Here is an 18,683-nt window from a genome sequence, read left to right as displayed (position 1 = left end):
TGAGTATGCTGTCGATGCCAGAGCGTGTGGTGACACTTGCAGGCTGCCCCCAGCGACCCATTTCACTGTGTTTCGATTAACGTGATAAATCGGTCAGAATCTTGAGCAACGGAAATGAATGACGTTGGGAGTCACTGGTAACATTCCTAAGTAAGACTGAGACCAAAATCATTGCTCTGTGAAAGGATTTGACGATGTCTATTAGAATCAGAATTAGGTTCACTATCACTGGCATTATGTCGTGAAATTTGTTATATGGCAGCAGTACATTGCAATATAGAATAAACTATAATTACAGTGAGAAATGTATAGTGAGCAGCGCAAAAAGAGAAAAAAGTAGCGAGGGAGTGTTCGTGGGTTCACTGACCATCTAGAAATCTGATGGCAGAGGGGAAGAAGCTGTTCCTGAAATGCTGAGTGTCTGTCGTCAGGCTCCTGTACCTCCACCTTGACGGAAGCAATGAGAAGTGGGCATGTGATGTGGGGGGGAGTGGGCATGTGATGTGGGGGGGGAAGTGGGCATGTGATGTGGGGGGGAGTGGGCATGTGATGTGAGGGGGGAAGTGGGCATGTGATGTGGGGGGGGGGAAGTGGGCATGTGATGTGGGGGGGAGTGGGCATGTGATGTGAGGGGGGAAGTGGGCATGTGATGTGGGGGGGGAAGTGGGCATGTGATGTGGGGGGGGGAAGTGGGCACATGATGTGGGGGGGGAAGTGGGCACGTGATGTGGGGGGGGAAGTGGGCACGTGATGTGGGGGGGGAAGTGGGCACGTGATGTGGGGGGGGAAGTGGGCATGTGATGTGGGGGGGAGTGGGCAGGTGATGTGGGGGGGGAAGTGGGCACGTGATGTGGGGGGGGAAGTGGGCACGTGATGTGGGGGGGGGAGTGGGCACGTGATGTGGGGGGGGAAGTGGGCACGTGATGTGGGGGGGGAAGTGGGCACGTGATGTGGGGGGGGAAGTGGGCACGTGATGTGGGGGGGGAGTGGGCACGTGATGTGGGGGGGAGTGGGCACGTGATGTGGGGGGGAGTGGACATGTGATGGGGGAGTGGGCATGTGATGTGGGGGGGGGAAGTGGGCATGTGATGTGGGGGGGAAGTGGGCATGTGATGTGGGGGGGGAAGTGGTCATGTGATGTGGGGGGGAAGTGGGCATGTGATGTGGGGGGGGGAAGTGGGCATGTGATGTGGGGGGGGAAGTGGGCATGTGATGTTGGGGGGGGAAGTGGGCATGTGATGTGGGGGGGAAGTGGGCATGTGATGTGAGGGGGAAGTGGGCATGTGGTGGGGGGGAAGTGGGCATGTGATGTGGGGGGGGAAGTGGGCACGTGATGTGGGGGGGGAAGTGGGCACGTGATGTGGGGGGGGAAGTGGGCACGTGATGTGGGGGGGAGTGGGCATGTGATGTGGGGGGGGAAGTGGGCATGTGATGTGGGGGGGGAAGTGGGCACGTGATGTGGGGGGGGAGTGGGCACGTGATGTGGGGGGGGAAGTGGGCACGTGATGTAGGGGGGGAAGTGGGCACGTGATGTGGGGGGGGAGTGGGCACGTGATGTGGGGGGGAGTGGGCACGTGATGTGGGGGGGAGTGGACATGTGATGTGGGGGGGAGTGGACATGTGATGTGGGGGGGAGTGGACATGTGATGGGGGAGTGGGCATGTGATGTGGGGGGGGGAAGTGGACATGTGATGTTGGGGGGGAAGTGGGCATGTGATGTGGGGGGGAAGTGGGCATGTGATGTGGGGGGGAAGTGGGCATGTGATGTGAGGGGGAAGTGGGCATGTGGTGGGGGGGAAGTGGGCATGTGATGTGGGGGGGGAAGTGGGCATGTGATGGGGAAGTGGGCATGTGATGTGAGGGGGAAGTGGGCATGTGGTGGGGGGGAAGTGGGCATGTGATGGGGGAAGTGGGCATGTGATGTGGGGGGGGAAGTGGGCATGTGATGTGGGGGGGGAAGTGGGCATGTGATGTGGGGGGGGAAGTGGGCATGTGATGTGGGGGGGAAGTGAGCATGTGATGTGGGGGGGGAAGTGGGCATGTGATGTGGGGGGGGAAGTGGGCATGTGATGTGGGGTGGGGGGGGGGTCCTTAATGACAGATGCTGCCTTCTTTACCAGATGGTGACGTAACCAGTCAGAAAGCTCTCCTGTCGAAATTTGCCAGTCTCCGCAAACTCCTAATGAAATTGAGTTGCTGTTGTTTTGCTTTTGCAATTGCATCAATATGTTGGACCTGGGATAGATTTTCAGAGATGGTGGCACCCAGTAATCCCATCCAGAGCAATGGGAACCTTACAGTGGCTAGAACCCTGTCAAACCCAGGCCTCGGATCAGGAGGGAACAGAGAGTCAGAATCTGACATGAAACTTGCTGTTTTTGAGTTGCAGTACAGTGCAAATGCAAAATTACTATAAATTTCAAAATCTATGGTACAAACAATGAAGCAATAATGACTTTGTGGGTTCATTGATCACTCAGAAATCTGACAGCAGAGGGGAAGAAGTATTGAGTGTGGGTCTTCAGGCTCCTGTGTCCCTCCCCCCTCCCCCCATGGACACGTCTCAATGATGTAAGTCCTCAGTGATGGACGTCTCCTTTTTGAGGCACCGACTCTTGAAGATGCCCTTGATAGTGGGGAAGAGGTTTTACCTCTAGAATAGTAATGGTTTTACCTGGAGGGCTGCTGGAGATGAGATCCTCCTCACTGTACATTAAGTGGGCTATGGACTGAGAGCTGGGAAATGGAAGAATCCATTTGTGCTAGTATGGGTGATGGGCTGAAGAGACTCCTTGCTGTGAATTTTTTTGGTGCTTTGCTTGTCATTAGATCAAAGCCTCAGATCTCACACCTCACAGAGCCGGCTGACTGGGCAGGGGTCGCTGAGTGACAAATAAAACTCGTTCTGTCCGGGAAGTGCGATTGATTTCTCTTCCCTTCACTCTGTCCTCGGACTGAGGTCTGGAACTCCTGCCTTGGCTGAGATCCGCAGTCAGCTTTACTCACGGGAAGAGCTGGCAGTGGAAACATTTGCATTGTGTTGCACTCTTTATAACAAGACACCAGTATCACTGAACAGATTAATAATGAATGATGCTTTCTGACAAAGCCATTAGTGTCTCTCACCGCACTCCCATCCCTCACCTTCCAGCTAATGTCTACGTATCAAATGTCAGGATATCTATGTGTGGAGCCTCTGTCTCTGTGTCTGTCACTGGAGGTGAGCATGTGTGTGTGTGTTCTTATCTATGGAGGGGTGCTGAAGATAGTGACAAAAACTATCCTTGCCTCTGAATAAATCATTATTTAGTTTTTTCAGAAACATTCTTTATGTATGCAAGCATACAACACGGGATATTTGGAGAGGAGTCTGTAAGTAGAGTTGTGTGTGTGGGGAGGGGTGTTGAAGATGGTGGTAGAAATTGCCACTATCTTTTGTATCAGCAGATGACTGACGGGCACTCTGAAAATCTGGCATAGAACATTACAATACAGTACAGGCCCTTCGGCCCACAATGGTGTGCAGACCTTTTAACCTACTCCACAATCAATCTAACCCTTCCTTCCCACATAGCCTCCATTTTTCTTTCATCCATCTGCCTATCAAAATCACATGAATGTCCTGACTACACCACCATCCCTGGCAATACGTTCCACTCACAAACCACGCTGTGTTTATTAAAACAACCTACCTCTTACATTCCCCCAATATGCCTTCCTCCAATCAACATAAAATTATGTCCCCTCGTATTAACCCTTTCCACCTTGGGAAAACGTCTCTGGTTCTCCACTCGATCTGTGACTTTTATCTTGTACTGCTCTATCAAGTCGCCTCTCATCCTCCTTTGCTCCAAAGAGAAAAGCCTTAGCTCACTCAACCTACCCTCATTAGGCAAGATCTCTAACCCAAGCAGCGTCCTGATAAATCTCCTCTGCACCCTCCCTAAACCTTCCACATCTTTCCTTGTGATGAAGCAATCAGAACTGAACATAAAATCGGTATAAACTGCTTTGCTTTCATCACTTCCGTGAAGAATTCAACCAGGCTGGGTCAGCATAAGTGTGGAGGAAATTCCTGGGAATTCTGTGGTCTGGAGGGCAGGTGGGCTCCCCACGTGAATGGTGGGGTTTGGGGATCCGACTGCGTGGTGGCCTTTATGTACAAAATCAGCCATCGCTGAGAGATACAGCAGGCTTGATGGGCCGAGTAGTCTGCCTGTATTTTACCTAGTGTGTTTTTGCGTTAGATGATTCAAGATCTTTCTCTTCGTCTCAGGTGACGCAGCTGTTGACACACGAGATGGTGGGGGAGCTCAGCAGGTCAATGGAGAACAATAAATAGCCGATGCTTCGGGCTCTAGCAGCTCATCTAGAAGGAAGACTCTGATCTCAAACCTCCGCTGCCTTGCAGCTACACCCGCTCATGTGGAAGCCTTCAGGGGTAAACCCCAAGGAAAATTCCGGGGCTGGACTCCACACTGACTGGTATTTCCTGCGATGCAGTCCCTTTGGACTCGTCAGCTGTGTGTAGAGGGGCTCTCCATGTCGTAGTGACCTGGTTTGTGTACCATGCAGATAGGATTCAACGTCCGTGTTTGACCCCGACCGCCGCAGGGCCTCCACATGCTGCCTGACCTGCTGAGTTCCTCCTGCTTGTTTTGCTCAGGATGTCCAGCATCTCTTGTGTCTCTGTAAGCCTCGCAGCTTTAGCTGTCGACCCTGGACACACTCTGTGCAGCCAGCCTGTTACCCTAACCTGGTTCCAGTCTCCAGTTGTGCCTGCCCAGGACCAGCCCATGCTAACCTGTTGGTTTCCCTTTCAGGAACTAATTTCAGGTAACGAGGCTCTGGAGGGACGGCAGAATCCGAGAGCTCAGGGGGGGCTGGAAACTTCGGAGCTTCTGTAAACATGGGGGCGTCAGCAAGCCAGCTCTCTAAGGAGCAACTCACTGAGTATCAGGTGAGATAGTGACTTGGAATTGGTTTGTTACAGACACGTTTCCGAGGTCAGATCATATTTGGAGTTCTGTGAGCAGTTCTGGGGCCCCTTCTCTATGGAAAGCTGGAAAGGGTCCAGAGGAGGTTCACGATAATGATTCTGGGAACGAAAGGGTAATGCAAGAGGAGTGTTTGGATCTGATCCTGTACTTGCTGGAATTTAAAAGAATGAGGGAAATCTCTTTGAAACCTACCAAATATTGAAAGACCTAGATACAGTGGATGGTTCCTGTAGTGGGAGAGTCTAAGACCAGAGGGCACAGCCTCAGAATAGGACAGAGATGAGGAGGAATTTCTTTAGTCAGAGGGTATTGAATTCATACTGTGGAATTAGAACATAAAAAATTAAATTCCTGGATGTCACTGTCTCAGAGGACCTGTCCTGGACCCATCATATAAATATAATTGCAAAGAAAGCAATAAGACTCTACTTCTTCAGGAGTCTGTAGAGATTCAGCATGTCTTCACAAACCTTGTCAAACTTCTATAGATGTGTGGTGGAAAGTGTGCTGACTGGCTGCATTACAGCCTGGTACGGGAACAACAATGCCTTTGAGTAGAAAATCCTACAAAATGTAGTGGATTCAGCCCAGTACATCACGGGTAAAGCCCTTCCATCCATTGAGCACATCTACATGAAACCTCACCGTAGAAAAGCTGCATCAATAATCAAAGATCCTCACTACCCAGGCCGTGCTCTTTTCTCACTGCTGCCATCAGGTAGAAGGTACAGGAGCCTCAGCCCTTGCACCACCAGGTTCAGTAACAGTTACTACCCCTCAACCATCAGGCTGTTGAACCGAAGGGGGAGACTACACTCTGGTGTTCCCACAATTAATGTTATTTCAAGCTTGTTATTTATTGCTATTTATTTATATTTGCATTTGCATCGTTTGTTGTACATTGATCCTGTTTACAGCTACTGTTCTATGGATGCCCGCAGAAAAAGAACCTCGGGGTTGTACGTGGTGACGTGTGTACTCTGATAATAAATTTTATTCAAACTTTAGATGGCTGTGGAGGCCATTTAGCACTGAAGTCGAGAGATTCTCGATTAGTAACAGTGCCAAAAGTTATGGGAAGAAGGCAGGAGAATGGAGTTTAGAGGGATAATAAATCAGCCGTGATCGAATGGTGAAGAAAACAAAGAGCCAAATGGCCAAACTCTGCTCCAGTGTCCCGTGGTACAGTGAAAAATCTTGTCTTGTTCATACTGAACATGTCATTACACTGTCCATTGAGATAGAAGAAGGAATGCAGAATGAAGTGTTGTAACTACAGAGGCAAACAATAAGGTACAAGATCATAAGGTAGATTGCAGTCAAGGATCCATGTTATTGTACTTTATAACAGTGGGACTGTTTCCTTGGGCCTGGTGGTATCTGCTTTCAGGCTTTTGATTCTTCTGCCTGATGGGAGGGGCAAGGAGGAATTGTCCAGGATGGGTGGGGTCTTTGATTATGGCACCTAATTCATTAACTCATTTGGAACTTGTTAAGTCTTTGGGTGAAGTTTCCCACTCCTGGAACTAAGCAAGGTTATGTTTCAGCTGTTCAGGGTACCTGAAGTACTGTGTGATTTCAGGTTTGGAGCCGAGTCCACGGCCAGACCGGTAATGGAGGAGCAGACCGACTCCTGCTCCTATTTCTTACGTTCTTATAACTTCAGGAGTAGGAAGAGCAAAGTTCAATGTTATAATTTCGAGATGTTAAGATGGCCAGAAACTTTTTCCCAGGGCAGAATTGGCTAATACAAGTAGACATAATTTTAAGGTGATTGGAGGAAAGTATGGGGGAAGTCTGTCAGAGGTGGGGGGTTTTCTACAGTGAGTGGTGGGTGCAGGAAACGAGCTGCCAGGTCTGGTGGTAGGGTAGATGCATCAGTGACATTTAAGAGAGGGCATTGTGGGAGTTGGGGGGGGGGTTAGATTGATCTTGGAGTAGGTTAAAAAGGTCAGCATACCATTGTGGGCTGAAGGGCCTGTTCTGTGTTCTGATATATTGTAGCTCCTTCACTCATGAAGCCACAAGGGGCAGCCCTAAGTGCCACCCCTGTTGCAGTATCAGATCTGCTGGTCACAAGGTCAGGTTCCCATCAGAGTGAACACTTACATTAACACCAACAAGCATCACCCTCTGGTGCATCACTAAACCCAGGGGAGAAGGAAACACAAATCTTTGGCATCTTGCATTTGTGAGGACTGTCTCAAAGGAACCACCTGCCCCCAAGCACAATAAACAAGTGGTTCTCAACATAGCAGCTGACAGCAGTGTGCAGTAAGACGAAGGTTGCAGGAATTACTCAGCATCCATGGAGGCAGGAACAAAACTACCAGTCTAGATCGTCACCAGAGGAGAGGGAGCAACAAAAGTGTATGTAAGTGAGAATAGTCCTAAGAGGGAAATCAAGGGGGCAAAGAGAGGGTGTGAGATGGATCTGGCAGGTAAAGTCAAGGAAAATCCCATGAGATTCTAGAGCTAAATTAAAAGGGTGGTGAGGGAGAGAGTAGGTCTCCTTGGAGATCAACAAGCCAACTATGTTTCAAGCTAAGGAGATGGGTGGGATTTCGAGGTGTTTACATGGTTTCTCAAGAGACAATGACAAATTGAGATGTTTTGGACAACTTTCATCAGCAAGGAGTTATTTGCAGCCTTGCAGCGCATTAAAGTGGATAAATCCTTACGGCCCAACCGAATGCATCCTCTGACTTTGAGGGAGGAAATTGCAGAGATTTGCTTCATCGTTAGCCACTTGTGAAGCTTCCAAAGGTGGGAAGCAGGCATTACAAGACATTCTATCCTCTGTAACCAAACCCGGGAGGACTCACTTTTGGTCAGTGGTTGGGTTACACACAAGCTTGGACATGCCTGTGTGTGCTTGAAACCAGCATGTTGCAATCACAACATGCACTTTGGAGGAACAGGCAGTGAGGGCTTAGACAGAACATTGAGCGGTGTGGTAGAGCACGGTGTTCTGGGAATACAGATCCATAATTCCTTGAAGGTGGCATCACATGTAGATAGGGTTGTAAAGAGAGCATTTGGCACATTGCCCTTCACAAATCTAAGTATTGAGTACAAGAGTTGAAATGTTATGTTGAAGTTGTACAAAACTTTGAGCAGTTTGGGTCTCTGACCCACAGGAAAGATGTCAATAAGATTGAAAGTAAGCAGAGAGAATTTAGAAGAAAATGTCAGGATTTGAGGACCTGAGCTATAGGAAAATGTTGAATAGGTTAGGACATTATTCCCCGGAGCGTAGGAGAATGAGGGAAGATTAGATAGAGGTGAGGTATACAGATAGGTTAAATGAAAGGAGGCTTTTTCCACTGAGGTGGGGTGAGATGTGAACAAGAGGTTAAGGGTGAAAGGTGAGTGTGAGGGTGGTGCGAGATTGGAACGAGCTGCCAGTGGAAGTTGCGGTTGCAGGTTCAATTTCAACATTTAAGAGAAATTTGTCTAGGTACATGGATGTGAGGGGTGTGGAAGGCTATGGTCCAGCTGCAGGTCATTGAGACTAGGCAGAACAGAAGTTCAACACATATTAGATGGGCTGAAGAGCCTTTTTTGAGCTGTTGTGTTGTATGACTCTGACTCTAATGTTTGTTCTTTTATTTTAGGAGCTGACATTTTTAACAAAGCAGGACATTTTGCAGTAAGTCGATATAATTTTTTTTGTTTTGGAGCAGGGAGGGGTTTGACGGACTGTGCTGCGGGGTTTGTGGCCAAAAGTCCTAAGAAGCGAGGGTAGAAGAGGAGGTATTGTTCCTTGTTCTCAGCTTCATGGCACAGTGCAAGAGATCAAAGGCAGAGCGGAGGTGGAACAGAGATCTGAATCTGGATGCTCTGATGTCCCCCTTCCTATCCCTGTTCTTCACACCCATCACCCAAATACCTTTATTGCGAATTCCTTCAACAGTCTGTGTAAACTGTTCCATTCAGTCCACCAGGGTAACCCACAACCTCTGACAGCCTTCATCACACCAACACTCTCACCTTTCAGTTTCTGCCCTCTTAATTCTCCTTGGATGAAACCCAGTGAAGGTGATGGACCTCCGATGACCTGGTCCCTCAACAACAATGCTTAGTGTAGCTGCAGGAGGGGAGCTGTGAGACTCCATGTGATCTGAACGAAGGAACTGATAGCATCGTGGGCAAGTTTGCAGACACGACCAGGACAGGTGGAGAGACAGGAGGTGGGGGGGACGGGAATGGGCAGGGCTGGGAAGGTGGGAGTGGGTAGGGATGGAGGGAGAACGGGAGTGAGCAGGGATAGGAGGAGGGGAAGTGGCCGGGGACGGGCAGAAGGAGGGACAGATTGTGTCATGGGCAGGGTACAAAGGGACGTCAGCAGGTTGGGAGAGTGGGCAAAAAGTTGGCAGATGCAATGCAGTGTGGGGGTGATGCCCTTTGGTAGGAAGAATAAAAGCATAGACTACTTTGTTTAAATATGGAGAGAATTCAGAAATGTAAGGTGCAAAGGGACTTAGGAGTCCTTATGCAGGATTCCCTCAAGGTTAATTTGCAGGTCGAGTCAGTAGTGAAGGTAAATGTTAGCATTCCTTTCAAGAGGACTGGAATATAAAAGCAAGGATATAATGTTGAGACTTTGTCATTGGTCAGACCACACAAGTATTATGAGCAGTTTTGGGGCCCTTTGTCTACAAAATGAACATGCTGGCATTGAAGAGGGTCCAGAGGAGGTTAATGAGAATGAAGGGGTTAACAGAGCATTTGATGCCTTGACCCCTGTACATGGAGCTTAGAAGAATGAGGTGGGTTCTCATTGAAACCTATCGAACATTGAAAGGCCTAGACGGTGGATGTGGAGAGGTTGTTTCCAGTAGTAGGGGAGTTTAGGACCAGAGGGCACAACCTCAATAAAGGGATGTCCCTTTAAAACAGATGAGGAGGAATTTCTTCAGAGGATGGTGAATCTGTGGAATTCATTGCCACAGACGGCTGTGGAGGCCAAGTCATTGGGCATGTTTGAAGCAGAGATTGACAGGTTCTTGATTAGTTAGCGTGTTAAGGGTTGCAAGGAAAAACAGGAGATTAATGCCCAAGGAGACATGATTAGATGTTTATCATAGAGCACCACAGCACAGAAACAAGTCTTTTGGCCAATCTAATCTGTGTTGACCCATTATTTTGCTTAGTCCCATCAACCTGTACCTGAACTATACCCCTCCTATCCAACTTCACTTAAATGTTGCAATCCACCACTTCTGCTGGTTGCTCATTACACACGCGCCCCCTCAGGTTCTCCTTAAATATTTCACCTTTCACCCTAAACCCATGACCTCTAGTTCTAGTCTCACTCAGTCTCACTGTCTTGATTTGTAGGAGACAACAGACAAAATTTGGGACTTATGAAGGTTCACCCTAGCAAAGGGCTAACATTGCAACAGAGGGCAGATGATTTCTGCACCAGCCAATGGCAGGAATAACTGTCGCCAACCTTGTTTTAAAAATTAACCATATGAATTACCACTGCAAATAAGAAAATCGATTATGTATGTTCCGGAGATGTAACATATTAATGCTAATCAATTTGTTTTTTATCCAAAGTGCTCATCGGCTATTCAAACAGCTGCTTTCATCTGAACAGATCGACTTACAAAACACACGAGTTCCAAAGATGACGATTTGTGAAATGCCAGAGTTGAAGGTATGAGACTGTATCTGTGGAGGTAAAAGATTCTGGCCATGGTTAATGGTTGGGGCTTGGTCTGTTAATAATGAATAGAACCAACCAATGTCAGAATAGTTAATGTTGAAAAATGAGATCTGACAAAAATGTGATCTTGCAGGAATGCTCTGGACAGGGGAACGAAATGCTCTTTACCTGTACCCCTCACTCGCCGTAAATTCTGCAGTGGGTGCGATGAGACCCTGATTGCCTGGGCTGGGTGGCAAAGCTAGTCTCTGGATAGTTGTAGCTTGGGCTCTCAAAGAATTTGTCCTGGTTATGACAGTCTGTAGGAAGATCATTGATTGTAACTCATTGTGGAAATTCCCACAAGACTCAAACAACATGAAATGAGTCATTCAGCCCATTAACCAGCTTGTTGCCTCCCACCATATTAATCCCACCTTCCAGAACTTGACCAATAGCTTTTTGTATATTCATGATTCAAGTGCTTTTACTGATATCTAATAGTGATCTGAATGGTAAGGATGAGACACGAAAAAGACAGTTTGAAGTTAATCTGTTTAATGACTGTTTGTTCTCTGATTATAGGCCAATCCCTTCCGAGAGAGAATCTGCTTCGTGTTTTCAACTTCGGCTGAAAAGGATGGCAGCATGTCCTTTGAGGACTTCCTGGACATGCTCAGTGTGTTTAGTGATTCTGCAACACCTGAGTTAAAGTCTCACTATGCTTTTAAAATCTTTGGTTAGTTTGATTTTCCTGGCTCCTGGATAACTGATACCTTGGCCACATTTAATTCCAAGGTGAACACGGCTGTGGAAATCTTGAGGAACATGCACAAAATGCTGGAGGAACTCGTCCTCAAGTTCAGCAGCATCTATGGAGGGGAATAAACAGTCCATGTTTTGGACCAAGACCCTTCATCAGGACTGGAATGAAAGGGGGAAGATGACAGAATAAGGTGCTAAGGAGGGGAAGTAGAACCATAGAACATTACAGCACAGAAACAGGCCTTTTGGCCCTCTTGACTGTGCTGAACCATTTTTCTGCCTAGTCCCACTGACCTGCACCTGGACCATATCCCTCCATACCCCTCTCATCCATGTACCTGTCCAAGTTCTTCTTAAATGTTAAAAGTGAGCCCACATTTACCACTTCATCTGGCAGCTTATTCCACACTCCCACCACTCTGTGTGTGAAAAAGCCCCCCCACTAATGTTCCCTTTAAACTTTTCCCCTTCACTCTTAACACATGTCCTCTGGTTTTTTTCTCCCCTAGCCTCAGTGGAAAAAGACTGCTTGCATTCACTCTATCTATACCCATCATAATCTTATACACCTCTATCAAGTCTCCCCTCATTCTCCTACGCTCCAGGGAATAAAGTCCTAACCTATTCAACCTTTCTCTGTAACTCAGATTCTCAAGTCCCGGCAACATCCTCGTAAACCTTCTCTGCACTCTTGCAACCTTAATAATATCCTTCCTGTAATTTAGTGACCAAAACTGCACACAATACTCAGAATTCGGCCTCACCAATGCCTTATGCAACCTCACCATAACATTCCAACTCTTATACTCAATACTTTGATTTATAAAGGCCAATGTACCAAAAGCTCTCTTTACAACCCTATCTACCTGTGACACCACTTTTAGGGAATTTTGTATCTGTATTCCTAGATCCCTCTGTTCTACTGCACTCCTCAGTGCCCTACCATTTACCTTGTCCTTCCAAAGTGCAATACCTCACACTTGTCCGTATTAAACTCCATCTGCCATTTCTCAGCCCATTTTTCCAGCTGGTCCAAATCCCTCTACAAGCTTTGAAAACCTTCCTCACTGTCCACTACACCTCCAATCTTAGTATCATCAGCAAATTTGCTGATCCAATTTACCACATTATCATCCAGATCATTGATATAGATGACAAATAATAATGGACCCAGCACTGATTCCTGTGGCACACCACTAGTCATAGGCCTCCACTCAGAGAAGCAAGCCTCCACTACCACTCTCTAACTTCTCCCATTGAGCCAATGTCTAATCCAATTTACTACCTCACCATGCATACCTAGCGACTGAATCTTCCTAACTAACCTCCCATGCAGGACCTTGTCAAAGGCCTTACTGAAGTCCAAGTAGACAACATTCACTGCCTTCCCTTCATCTATTTTCCTGGTAACCTCCTTGAAAAACTCTAATAGATTTGTTAAACATGACCTACCACGCACAATGCCGTGTTGACTCTCCCTAATAAGTCCCTGTCCATCCAAATACTTGTAGATCCTATCTCTTAGTACTGCTTCCAATAATTTACCTACTACAGATGTCAAACTTACCAACCTAAAATTTCACGGATTACTTTTAGAGACTTTTTTAAACAACGGAACAACATGAGCTATCCTCCAATCCTCCGGCACCTGACCCATAGATAACCAACATTTTAAATATATCTGCCAGGGCCTCTGCAATTTCTGCCAGGGCCTCTGCAATTTCAACACTAGTCTCCTTCACGGTCCGAGGGAATACCCTGTCAGGTCCTGGGGATTTATCTACTCTGATTTGCCTCAAGATAGCAAGTACCTCCTTCCTCTTCAATCTGTATAGGTTTCATGACCTCACTACTTGTTTGCCTCATTTCCATTGACTCCATGCCAGTTTCCTGAGTAAATACAGATGCAAAAAAAACATTTAAGATCTCCTCCATTTCTTTTGGTTCCATATATAACTGACCACTCTGATCTTCAAGAGGACCAATTTTATTCCTTACTATCCTTTTGCTCTTAATATACCTGTAGAAGCTCTTTGGATTATCCTTCACCTTGACTGCCAAAGCTACCACATGTCTTCTTTTAGCCCTCCTGATTACTTTCTTAAGTATTTTTTGCACTTTTTATACTCCTCAAGCACCTTATTTGCTCCCTGTTTCCTATACATGTTATACATCTCTCTCTTTATCAGAGATCCAATATCCCTAGAGAACCAAGGTTCCTTATTCTTATTCACTTTGCCTTTAATCCTGACAGGAACATACAAACACTGCACTCACAAAATTTATCCTTTGAAGGCCTCCCACTTACCAATGACATCCTTGCCAGAGAACAACCTGTCCCAATCCATGCTTTTTAGATCCTTTCTCATTTCTTCAAATTTGGTCTTTTTCCAGTTTAGAACCTCAACCCAAGGACCAGATCTATCTTTATCCATGATCAAGTTGAAACTAATGGTGTTATCATCACTGGAACCAAAGTGTCCCCCTACACACACTTCCGTCACCAGTCCTAACTTGTTTCCTAATAGAAGATCTAATATTGCATCCTCTCTAGTCTGTACCTCTATATATTGATTTGGAGAACTTTCCTGAACACATTTTACAAACTCTAACCCGTCTAGACCTTCAACAGTCCCAATCAATATGCAGAAAATTAAAATCCCCTAATATCACTTTATGTTTCCTGCAGTTGTCTGCTATCTCTCTGCAGATTTGCTCCTTCAATTCTCACTGACTATTGGGTGGTCATACCCCATTAATATGGTCATACCTTTCCTGTTTCTCAGCTCCACCCATATGGCCTCGGTAGACAAGCCATCTAACCTGTCCTGCCTGAGCACTGCTGTAACATTTTCCCTGACTAGCAGTGCCACCCCCCCCCCCCCCCCCCGACCCTTCATCCCTCTGCCTCTATCACATCTGAAACATCGGACCCCTGGAACATTAAGCTGCCAGTCCTGCCCCTCCTGTAGCCAAGTTTCACTAATTGCTACAATGTCATAATTCCACGTCAATCCACACCCTCAGCTCGTCAGCCTTCCCCACAATACTCCTCGCATAGAAATAGACACACCTCAGAAGATTATTACCACCACACACAACCCTTCTATTTGTGACTTTGCATGAACCTTTAACATCATTTATTTTCACCTCTGCTCCACTATCTACTCTGGTTCCCATACCCCTGCAAATCTCGTTAAAACCCCTCCCCCCCCAATAGCACCAACGAACTCCCCTGCAAGGATATTGGCCCCCCCATAGTTCAGGTGTAACCCGTCTCACTTGTACAGGTCCCACCTGCCCCAGAAGAGGTCCCAATGATCCAGAAATCTGAAACCCTGCCCCCTACACCAGTTCCTCAGCCACGTGTTCATCCTATTCTTACCCTCACTGGCACGCGGCACAGGTAGCAATCCTGAGATTACCACCCTCGAGGTCCTGCTTTTTAATCCTACCAAGCTCTCTATACACTCTTCAGGACCTCCTCACTCTTTCTTCCTACATCATTGGTACCGATGTGTACCATGACATCTGGCTGCTCACCCTCCCATTTCAGAATGCTGTGCACGTGATCAGAGACATCCCTAACCCTGGCACCTGGGAGGCAACAAACCATCCAGGAGTCTCTGTTGTGACCACAGAACCTCCTGCCTCTACCTCTATCAAGTCCCCTATCACTACCACTCTCCTCTTCTTCCACCCTCCCTTCTGCACTGCAGAACCAGACTCAGTGCCAGAGATCCAGCTGCCACAGCTTGTCCCAGGTAAGTCATTCCCCGCCCCCCCAACAGTATCCAAATCGGTATACTTGTTGTTGAGGGGAATGGCCACGGGGAGCCCTGCTTTACCTGCCCTTTCCCCTTCCCTCGCCTGACGGTAACCCAATTACCTGTGCGCTGCTCCTTTGGCGTAACTGCCTCCCTGTAGCTACTATCTATAAACTCCTCATTCTCCCGAATGATCCGGAGGTCATCCAGCTCCTGCTCCAGTTCCCTAATGCGGTTTGTTAGGGACACTGGAGGTCTCCCTGACTTCCCACATCTTGCAAGAGGAGCATTCCAACATCCTGCCTGGCATTCTGTCTACTCTAAACAAACAAAACAAAACTTACCGGAACCTACCCTCGCCTCTGCCTGTTGAGCCAAAGCCATCCCACTCTGACAATGGCCGCTGTCTTTTATTTTAAACCTTTGGCGCGCTATATCATGTGCCTGTGCAGTCTAGCCTCTTCTCCCCAATCAGTTTAAAAATAAAACGGCTTCTCTCCAAGATGCCCTTACTTCTTCACTCTCCGCCTCTTGCTTCGATTTAAGCTGAAAGGTGATAGATGAAAGCAGTTGAGACGGAAGCTGGGAAGGGATATCTGGATGAGGTAAAGGGTGGAAGAACAGAGAATCTGATTGGAGAAAAGTGGGCCATGTATGAAAGCGAAGGAGGAGGGGAACCAAAGGATGGTGGGGGAGGGGGTGTGAGGGAGAGAAGGGAGATTTCTGGAAGTTGGAGAATTGAGGGTCATAGCGATTGGTTAAAATTGTGGTGTGGCCATGATATTTGAGTGGCATACTCAATGTGGAGGAAGTGTCTATGCAGCTCTAATGTATCTATTTCCAGATTTTGATGGTGATGGGACATTGAATAAGGAGGACCTGAAGAAACTGGTGAACTGTCTGACAGGAGGCACAGCCAACTCCCAGCTGACAGAGACAGACATGAACCAGCTGATCAACAACGTAAGATGATGTCTGTGACCTTGAACCTGCCTACTAACCACAATGTGCCTGAATGTAACCTGAATGTTCTGCTTGATTTCACTGACTGTTTAGCTACAACACCCCTCACTGGAAACCTCCCTGGCTCTGGTGTTCCAAATACTAGACTCACCTCTGGGTGCTCTGATCCAGTTGTTTGGACCCGTGTCCAATATTTTCATCTCTAAACTCCCTCCGATCATTTCTGTATGAATTCTTCTGCACTCTGGTGTCATATACTAGTATGTGCAGTAATCTCAAGTACAAAAGAGACATTATACAAATGCACCTCGTTGCTGAATCGTGTGTCCTTGCCCAAGCGAATGGTTGGAACAGATTCTGTGTATGAGTGACCCAGACAGCAAGTGTCACACCCATACCGTGTGGAGGAGTTGTGGCAAGCTCGAAAGTTAACAAATCATCTCTGATGCAGTGTACAGGGAGCTGTTGGGAGTATACAGCCGAAAAGGAATTAAAGTGTAGGTTTAAAGAAGTACAACACCAAAACAGGCCCTTCAGCCCATTTAGTCAATGTCAAAACTGCCTACTCCCATTGACCTGTACTGGGACCATAGCCATCCATGTACCTATCCAAATTTCTCTTCAACATTGAAATTGAGCTCCCATACACCATTTGTGCTGGCAGCTCATTCCACATCCTTATGACCCAACCTCAGTGGAAAAAGCCTGCTTGCATTTACCCTATCTATACCCCTCATAATTTTGTACACCTCCATCAAATCTCCTCTCAATCTTCTATGTTCTAAGAAATACAGTCTTAACCTATTCAATCTTTTCTTATAACTCAGGTCCTCCAGACCTGGTAACATCCTTGTAAATTCAAACTTGTTAACATCTTTCCAGTAGGTAACCAAAACTACACACAATACTCGAACTAGGCCTCACCAATGTCTTATACAGCTTTAGCATAACATCCCATCTCCTATACTCAGTACATTGATATACGAAGGCCAATGTGCCAAAAGCTTTCTTTATTATCCTGTCTACTTATGATACCACTTCCAACGAAGTATTGACCTGCATTCCCGGATCCCTTTGATCCACACTCCTCAGTACCCTACTGTTCACTGTGCAAGACCTACCCTGTTTGGACTTGGGAGATGCAAAACCTCACATTTGTCTGCATTAAATTCCATCTGCCATTTTTCCAGCTGATGCAGATCCCTCTGCAAGCTATGACAGCCTTCCTCACTGTCCACTACACCCCCAGTCTTGGTGTCATCTGTAATTTGCTGATCCAGCTAACCACATCATCATCCAGATCAATGGTACAGATGACAAAACAAAGTACCCAGCACTGATCCCTGTGGCACACCACTAGTCACCAGCCTCCAGTCTGAAAGGCAACCATTTACCTATCACTCTCTAGCTTCTCCAACAAAGCCCATGTCTAATGCAAAACAGTACATCATCCTGAATGCCAAGCAACTGACCTTCTTGACCAACCTCCCATGTGGGTCCTTGTTGAAGTCCATGTATCCAGTCCCTTAGAACACCTTACAATAACTTTCCCATAATTGATGGCAGATTTACTGGCCTATAATTTCCTGGTTTATATTTAGAGCCTTTTTAAAGCTGCATAACACCGCTGGCTCTCCTCCAATCCTCTGGTATCTCTCCTGTCATTAAGGATGATTTAAATATCTCTGCTAGGGCTCCAATAATTTCTATCCTTGCCTCTAGCAGTCAAGGTGAAGGAGAATCCCTTGGGATTCTCCTGTTGGGACTACAGGAATGACCTCAGCCTGATTTGCCTCAAGACAGCAAACACCTCCTCCACTATAATCTGTACAAGGTGCATAAAGTTGATGGTTTTGTCCTTTGCAATCCTTTTGATCTTAACATAGCTGTAGAATCCCCTGGGGTTTTCCTTTACCTTGTCTGCTAGAGAAACCTCATGTCTTCTTTAACCCTCCTGATTTCTTACTTAAAATATTCTTTTGCATTTCTTCGATTCCATAAGCACCTCATTTGTTCCTACTTGCCATGCACCTCCTTTTGTTTCTTAACCAGGGCCTGAATAGCTCTTGAAAAGCAAGGTTCCCTACACTTGTTATCTTTACCTTTTATTCTGACAGGCACATACAAGCTTTGTACTCTCAAATTTTCATTTCTGAAGGCCTTCCACTTCCCAAGTACGCCTTTGTCAGAAATTAGCCTGCCAGATCATTTATGATACTATCAGAATTGGCCTTTTTCCTTTTTAGAATTTTTTTGCATATGTACTTTGAAACTAATGGCATTGTTATCACCAGATTCAAAGTGCTGTCTCATTCCCTAATAGCAGATACAGTATCACATACTCTCTCATTGAGACTTCTACATACTGACGAAGAAAACTTTCCTGAACACGTTTGACAAACTCTATCCCATCCAGTCCCAGTCAATATGCGGAAAGTTAAAATCACCTATTGTAGCAACCTTATGTTTGTTGCAAGTCTGCAATCTCTTTACAAATTTGTTTCTCTAAATCCCAAGGACGATTGTATGGTC

At 46.7% G+C, this 18,683-nt stretch overlaps 1 protein-coding gene across 1 annotated transcript in view; it reads left to right on the top strand.

The window, feature by feature from the left end:
* The first annotated feature begins 4,823 nt into the window (after positions 1-4,823).
* Positions 4,824-18,683, top strand: part of LOC140714074 (calcium and integrin-binding protein 1-like) — a 16,019-nt gene continuing 2,159 nt past the window's right edge. Inside the window, exons 1-5 of the mRNA XM_073024787.1 lie at positions 4,824-4,960; positions 8,618-8,652; positions 10,569-10,668; positions 11,242-11,395; positions 16,033-16,151. Of these exons, the coding sequence (XP_072880888.1) occupies positions 4,910-4,960; positions 8,618-8,652; positions 10,569-10,668; positions 11,242-11,395; positions 16,033-16,151 (459 nt within the window). The 5' untranslated portion in view covers positions 4,824-4,909. The remainder of the gene's footprint in view (positions 4,961-8,617; positions 8,653-10,568; positions 10,669-11,241; positions 11,396-16,032; positions 16,152-18,683) is intronic.

Source organism: Hemitrygon akajei, chromosome 21 (genome assembly GCF_048418815.1).
Source record: "Hemitrygon akajei chromosome 21, sHemAka1.3, whole genome shotgun sequence".
Classification (NCBI taxonomy): Eukaryota; Metazoa; Chordata; class Chondrichthyes; order Myliobatiformes; family Dasyatidae; genus Hemitrygon; species Hemitrygon akajei.
Note: the sequence above shows the minus strand (reverse complement) of the source record. Positions and strands in the feature narration are given on the sequence as shown.